The following is a 7,724-nucleotide window of genomic DNA, read 5'->3' as shown; positions in this document are numbered from 1 at the left end:
TGCAGATAATAAATGATGTCGCAGTGGATATTCTCCTTTCGTGCCTGAAGAAGGAAGAATCACATAAGAAATAACTGGAGATCAAACTGAAGAGGAGCCGAGAAAGCACAAGGCACGGCATGAACAGAGTAGCCAGGAAGCACTACAGAATTTTAACTCTAGTGGGCATTGAATTCACAAAATATCGCTATGGCATGCAAAGACTGTGGTTCGGTCTAGATCCACGTTTCCTACAACCAAGCTCTAGTTATCTTCTTCATCAGTCAATCATCCGCCTCTTCTTCTGGGTGTGATTTGAGTTGTCCATTGTAGTTGATCTTTGCTTTTTAATAAGCTCTTCCTTTTTTCTTAGAGGTTAGACAGAATAGAAGGATATAGAGAAGAGAATTTTGATAAGCATTTTAGAGTTTTTCTTTTAAAACATGTAATCATTTTTCAGGAAGCAATGAATAAAAGATATGTTGTTCTGATCTGCTAAAAGTATTTTTCTGGAAGCTTGATATCACTCATCCAAGGGGGCCCACTTGGTGAGTGATCCTATGTTTATGCTCGTTGAAAGTAATTCTTCTTTAGTTGTAGTAGAAGTTCGTGCCTTGACTATTCCTGCAGCCACTAGAAATAGATCCACTGACTGTTCTTGCAGCCAAGCTAGAACAAAGTGATTTCTGTTATTTATATTAGATCATTCCAGCATTGTTTTTTATAAGTTTTCTTGTAGCCTTCTATAATTTCCATTCTTGCCTTTTCTTTCCGCATAATGTTAGTTACTGCAGCAATGCAAAATAGCCATTGAAGGAGCTTAGTGCATATATAGTGCAGACCCATTTCAATTTTTATGTCCCTAGGTTGATAACTAAATGAACACTAGCCATGAAAATAGTAACTTTACCAGATGAATGTCCAAACTTTGGGTTGAGATTTCAATTAGAGTTATTATTATTATAGTTGGAGTAGACATTTTTGGCATTGTTTGAGTTTGATGTTCTCTGTAGGAGTTTTGACTATACTGTTGGAGTTGAGAAAATACAACACCACAAGAGCCCAAATGATCTCTGCAAGTTGAAAAACCTGTTACAAGGAGAAGCAAAGAAGCAAATCACAAAAGAAAGAAATACACAGAAAATATGCTAAAAAAGAGAGAGCTCAATATTCACAAGATGTGTAATGTAAAAAACCTTCTTCTTACAATGAAAAGAATGAACTCAACCTTTAATAGGTCAAGAAACCCTAAAAGGGAAAACCTAGGCTTGCACATAATAATTAATAAAAGAATTAATTATTATGCACCTAAAGTTAGCTTAAGTGTAAAAGAGATAAATGGAACTTAAATAATTAAACAAATATTGTTTAATTAATCAAGTAAATACCTAAATACTCTAACACCCCCCCTTAAGCTAGACTTAGGGAGAAGCTAAAACCTAGAACAGCTACTGAAAGCAAAAAAGATGGGTCCCGGCAACAAGGCCTGATCAGGTACCCAAATACAATGAAATCTCTATGAACTGGAGAAATAGAGAAAACCATGTGGGAACAAAACTCTACTCCAAAAAGAGATGGAAAAGAACACCACTGAAGCATGAAGAACCTACAAACTCTGTCAAAGAACAACTGCTGATCTGAAGAACCTCCACTGAAATAGAACATGACTAGGTAGAGAAGACTGTAATCTATATGAGTGCACTCAAATGAGACTACTTGAATCAAAAGGCAAACAAGGCAAACAACTGAAATCGAAGATACGGATGGCATGAAAACACCAAAGCCTGAAGAGTTGATCAATCGAACCACGGAAGCATTAGAACCAACAGGACAAAACCTCCCCATAATGCTGAAGAGGGAGAGGGACAGGAACACTGAAAAGGACAGCCAAAAAGAACTGCATGGTGAAGAACCAGGAACATCAAAGGTGTTGAGACAAGTACATGGTGTTGTGGAAGGAACACTCACTTGACACACATCATGAGGTGAATTTCATGAAAGGAACACTCACTAGACAAAGGAAGATGGCAAACAACAGGCAAACATCAACCCCCTCATGGCACTTGATCAATAGTGCATGTACAACATGGCACAAGATGTGCAAGATCCCAAGTAAACAATGCGTGATGACACTTTATCTCAGTGCATTTACATAATTACGATGCTACAATGATAAGAAGATAGGAAATAGAAACGAGAACCAAAATAGAGGCATCCTACCCAGAGAAGAGATCCCAGGATCTGAAACAACCAAGATATCCACCAGAGTGCTGAAAAGAAAAAAATTGAATAAAATATGCATGGAGAATAATCTAGAAATAAAAATCATATGGCTGGAAAGTACACAGCACGCGCTTTCCAAAAATATAAACTTTTCAAAAAATGGAGGTTGGATGCTCATTCTATGGCTCCCGGAGTGCAAAAATAAGACCCCACTTTGACTAGAAAAAAACACAGTCAAAAAAAAAAATTGGAAAAAAATACCGACATGACGAGGTCCATCTTGGAACCAGCTTTTCGACGCCTATTTGTTTTTGAAAAAATGACTTTGTTTGCCCAAGATATGACCAAAAAACCAAACCCCCCTTCAAAACAAGAGGAAGGGGTAGTCTGGTAGCTCTAGCAGGTGGAGGTGCCCAGTGAGCGACGCTCTGGTGGCGGGCGGGTGGAGCTCTGGTGGCCAGGTGGTTGTTCTAGTGGGTGGGTCACAGAGCTAGGGCAGCCGGTGGGTTGGGCGGAGGTTTTCGACGGCGGCGGAGCCAGGGCAGCCGGCGGTAAGGGTCGGGTAGTGGCGACGGCAAGGGTCGAGCAATGGCAAGGGAGTCGGCGGAGGCCGCAAGGCCGGCGAGGGCTGGAGGGAGCTTCCGGCGGGGCTGGACCAGGCGGCGGGGGTCGCAGGGAAGCCGATGGTGGTGGGGCTGCAGGGAGGCCGACGGCAGCATTGGGTAGGGCAGCGGGGGCCGCAAGGAAGCCGACGGCGGCGGGCAGGGCCGGAGGCTGAGCACAGCGGCGGGGCCGGAGGGAGCTGTTGGCAAGGGCTAGGGAAAGCTGTCGGCGGGGACCGTAACGGAGCCGGTGGCAGCTGTACGGGGCCTACAACATGGCAGGGGCCCCACGGTACCCTGCGTACCATGGGAACCCCCCTCCAAAAAAATTTAAAAAAAAAACTTGTTTTTCACCATTTTGTTTGATTTTTTTATTTTTTTGTGATTTTTCCAAAAAATCAAAATCCGGCCTGCATGCCGTAAAAAGGCAAAAAATAATATTTTTCTCGAACTACGTGCCAGGGTCGTACGGCCTGGATTTGAGAAAAAAATACTCCCAGAGGCTCAAGAACCAAAAAAGGTCAAATTTTACATGACCATAGGGGTTTCTGGGCCTTTTGAGCACGATGGTGAGGTCCATTTAGGCCCAAAGTGCTCAGAAAAAAGGCCTATCCCTAGGTACATAAAAAAAATTCTGAAACCCCAGATCTGCTTCCAATGCAAAAAATTCAAAACAAGAACAGATAGCTGTAGATCTGAAGCTCTAATACCATGTTGGAGTTAAGAAAATACAACACCACAGGAGCCCAAATGATCTCTGCAAGCTGAAAAACCTATTACAAGGAGAAGCAAGGAAGCAAATCACAGAAGAAAGAAATACACAAAAAATATGCTCAAAAAAAGAGCTCAATATTCACAAGATGTGTAATGTAAAAAACCTTCTTCTTACAATGAAAAGAATGAACTCAACCTTTAATAGGTCAAGAAACCCTAAAAGGGAAAACCTAGGTTTGCACATAATAATTAATAAAAGAATTAATTATTATGCACCTAAAGTTAGCTTAAGTGTAAAAGAGATAAAGAGAACTTAAATAATTAAACAAATATTGTTTAATTAATCAAGTAAATACCCGAATACTCTAACATATACTACAGATGCCCATAGACTCAAAAATTTTCCTGCCACTTTGAAGGAGTCATCCTTGAGATGGTTTATGAGCTTGGGTAGTAGCACAATCAATACATGGGATGAGATGAAACGGTTGTTTCTTGCAAAATACAAAGATTATTGTAGAGGTACTGATCGTCATGGGGATGATATCTTTAGAATGACACAAACTGAAGTTGAGAGTCTTGAAGATTACTTGGAAAGGTTTCTATTTAGTGTCAAAAAGTCCAAGCATAGCACTCTCAATGAAGATTCCCTCAAATTGATATTTTTGAGGGGAATCGGTGACGAATGCACTGATTCCTTGGATCTTATGGGAGGAGGTGACATTACACAATCCACTTGGGCTGAAATAGGATAACTTTGTAAGAAGTATTCCAGATCTACTTCTAAAAAGAATAGGAGATTTAAAACAGGGGCACCATTATCAGCATTTGGAACTGGAGTTTCTAGATTGGAACTTAGTCATCTGTTAAAGGACTTCAAGGAGGACATTATAAACAATATGGCTACCCAGTTGGATACACTGGCAGCTAAGAAGAAGCATGAGGAAGCTGATGCATTCCTTGCAGAATTCTGTCCTCATTGTAAATAGTGAAAGAAAGATTGCATATGTAAGATGGTTGCAAACGTGGAGGTACCTGACTTCAAGCCAATTCAAGGTGAGGACGAGCAATTCTTCTATGTTGTTCAAAGAAGACCAAATTTTCAAAGACAAGGTATGCCACCCGATCCACTTTTTTTTTCTGGTTATAGTGGAAATTCTTATGCACCAAATAACCAATGGCAACCACAGTATTCTCAAAATCTTGGTAACTATCAAAATTGGTATGGTTCACAAGGCCAAGGGTAGCATTTTGCTAATTAAATGCCACAGTGGCAACAACCATAGTGGCAGCAACCACAGGGGAACTGGTACCCACCTCAGGGCCAAGGAAACCAGTTTCAAGGGAATTGGCAACCTACTTCTCAATGGAGGGGAAGCCAACCATGGCCATCCCAATCTTTTGGTTATTAGCCGCCTATTCAGCAGCCACAACCTCCTGCTTTAATGCCTCCTCCTGCAGCTACTGCTGCACCGCCTAAACCAACACAGTTGCCTACTCAACCGTCACCAAATCCAAATATCAAGTCTCAGCAACAACAACAACAAGCTTATTCAACTGATGTCAATCAGTATCCAGCCTATTCTTTATCACTAGATGACATTCACCTCCGATCTGGAACAACTTTACCTAATCCCTCTCATCCAGTTATCACTGAGGTACAGGAGGAGCAAGAAATCTCTAATCCAACAGATACAATACCCCAGAATCAAATATTGCCACCATTTCCCCATAGATTGCAAGAAAAAGAAGTCCCCACTGAACAACAACAAAGCTTTGATATTATTGATCAACTGAAGCACATTTGTGTAAAAATTCCATTGTTGCAAGCAATAAAGGATGTTCCCATATATGGTAAGGCATTGAGAGAAGCATGTCTAAAAACACCTGGCACGAAGAAAAAGGATCCACGAACAGTGCATGTAATGGGTCAACTAGCTGATATTATGTTAGGTAAGATTGCCATTCCAAAGTATTCTGATCCACGTAGTCCTGTTGTGAGTATAGTCATTAATGGCAGTCAAATAAAAAATGTTTGATTGATTTAGGGGCAACCATTAATGTAATGACAAGGGAAGTAATGAAACATCTTGAGATCAATAGTTTAAGGCCTACACCCACAATTCTACAGCTTGTTGATGGCTCTACAGTGAGACCTGATGGTATCATAGAGGATGTAGTGGTTATTCTAGATTCCTGGGAATATCCTGCAAACTTTATGATTTTATCTCCAAAGGCAACATTGGGAGGATATCCGGTCATTTTGGGTAGACCTTGGCTTGCCACAGCTAATGCATATATTGGGTGTAGATCACGGGATATGACTATTTTAGATGGGAGTTCTACAAAAACATTAGCCTTTTATTCTCCAGCACAACCCCAGCTTGAACAACAACAAGCCATTTGGCCTATCTTGGGAGAAGAATCTGAAGAAATTGACTCTATTAATCACCTTATGATGATTAATCAAGGACCACTCATGCAGTTATATGATGAGGAATCAATTCTTTATAAAATCCTGATAAATGAATTAATAGAAGAGAAAAAATTGCAGGAATTGGTTCCGAATATTGCAAGTTTGGACTTTTCTGCAGCCACTGATATATTGCATACTCTGTTGCCGCAGGAATTATCTTCTTCTCATTTTTTTGATATAAACCAGATTGATCTTACTATTAAGATAGAGGTGGAATGGAATAAATATTTGAATATCAATAGAGATCTATCAGATACTCAAAAAGAGGGCCTCGTGGACTTGCTGAAACTTCATAAAAATGCTTTTGCATGGGATTACAAGGATATGAATGGGATTGATCCAGCAGTTTGTACCCACAGTATTTATATAAAGGATGAGTGTTGCCCACTCAGACAACCTCAAAGAAGAGTCAATCCTGCCTTGAAGGAGATAGTTAAAGAAGAATTACAGAAATTGTTAAAAGTTAGGTTTATCTATTCTATCTCTGACAGTCAATGGGCATCACCTCTGGTGATAGTCCCTAAAAAGGGAGGAAAATGGAGGGTATGTGTTTATTATAGAGCTTTGAACTTAGCAACCAGAAAAGATCATTTTCCATTGCCATTTGTGGATCAGGTATTGGATTCTCTAGCTGGTAAGAGATATTTTTCATTCCTTGATGGATTTAGTGGCTACAATCAGATCTAGATAGCCCCCGAGGATCAAGAGAAGACAATATTTACTTGCCCATGGGGCACGTATGCATATTATGTTCTTCCTTTTGGGTTGTGTAATGCTCCAGCCACTTTTGAAAGAGCAATGATCGGTATCTTTTCTGATATTTCACAAGATATTATGGAAATTTACATGGATGACTTTACAACTTATGGTTTTGAATTTGATCAAGCATTGGGTAATCTGAAAAAAAAATTGCAGCGATGTGAAGACTACAATTTGTCTTTAAACAATGAGAAGTGTTTCATCATGATGGAAGAAGGAATAGTCCTTGGTCATCATATATCTGTACAAGGCATCCAGGTGGATCCAACAAAGATTGAGGTCATTCAGCATATTAATGACCTTGTGAAGCAAAAATATGTAAGAAGTTTTCTTGGTCATGCTGGATACTACAGACGGTTTATCAAAGATTTTAGTAAAATTGCAAGTCCCTTATATTCACTGCTTACTAAAGATGCAGAATTTAAATGGAACCCAACATGCAATGAAGCTTTCTTAAAGCTTAAGCATGATTTGACTCAAGCACCAGTTCTTAAAGGGCCAAATTGGTCTCTACCATTCCAAATCCATACAGATGCATCTAATTATTCAATAGGAGCAGTGCTAGGATGGAGAATTGACAAATTGGAAAATGCAATATATTATATTAGCAAGAATTTGCAGGGACCTGAATTGAATTACACAGTTACTAAAAAGGAAATGTTAGCTACCATATATGCACTTAACAAATTTAGACACTATATCATAGGATATCCCATATTTGTGCATACAGATCATACTGCAATTAGATATCTCATGAATAAGCCATCCATCACTGGTAGATTAGCTCGCTGGTTATTGTTGATGCAGGAATTTGATATCACAGTTGTTGATAAAGCAGGGAAGTCTAATGTGGTTGCAAATTATCTTTCACGTCTTCAATTGCAAGAAGATTCTACAATAATAGATGACACTTTTCCAGATGAACATTTGTTTCTCATTTAAGCTCACACTCCTTGTTATGTTGATATTGC

General features: G+C 39.6%; 1 protein-coding gene across 1 annotated transcript; it reads left to right on the top strand.

Moving 5' to 3' along the window:
* Positions 1-2,467: 2,467 nt before the first annotated feature.
* LOC131875242 (H/ACA ribonucleoprotein complex subunit GAR1-like) lies at positions 2,468-2,980 on the top strand. The gene is made up of 2 exons (XM_059219313.1): positions 2,468-2,509; positions 2,606-2,980. Exons 1-2 carry the CDS (start codon positions 2,468-2,470, stop codon positions 2,978-2,980), a joined length of 417 nt encoding a protein of 138 aa, XP_059075296.1.
* Positions 2,981-7,724: the final 4,744 nt, after the last annotated feature.

Source organism: Cryptomeria japonica, chromosome 4 (genome assembly GCF_030272615.1).
Source record: "Cryptomeria japonica chromosome 4, Sugi_1.0, whole genome shotgun sequence".
In the NCBI taxonomy this organism is placed as follows: domain Eukaryota; kingdom Viridiplantae; phylum Streptophyta; class Pinopsida; order Cupressales; family Cupressaceae; genus Cryptomeria; species Cryptomeria japonica.
This window is presented reverse-complemented; position numbering and strand designations above follow the sequence as displayed.

Excerpts from the sequence above, each read along its gene's own strand:
- LOC131875242 (XM_059219313.1), top strand. The coding sequence starts at position 2,468 with ATGACGAGGTCCATCTTGGAACCAGCTTTTCGACGCCTATTT. Across the intron at positions 2,510-2,605 it reads CAGCTTTTCGACGCCTATTT|GTGGAGGTGCCCAGTGAGCG; the intron begins GTTTTTGAAAAA and ends TAGCTCTAGCAG.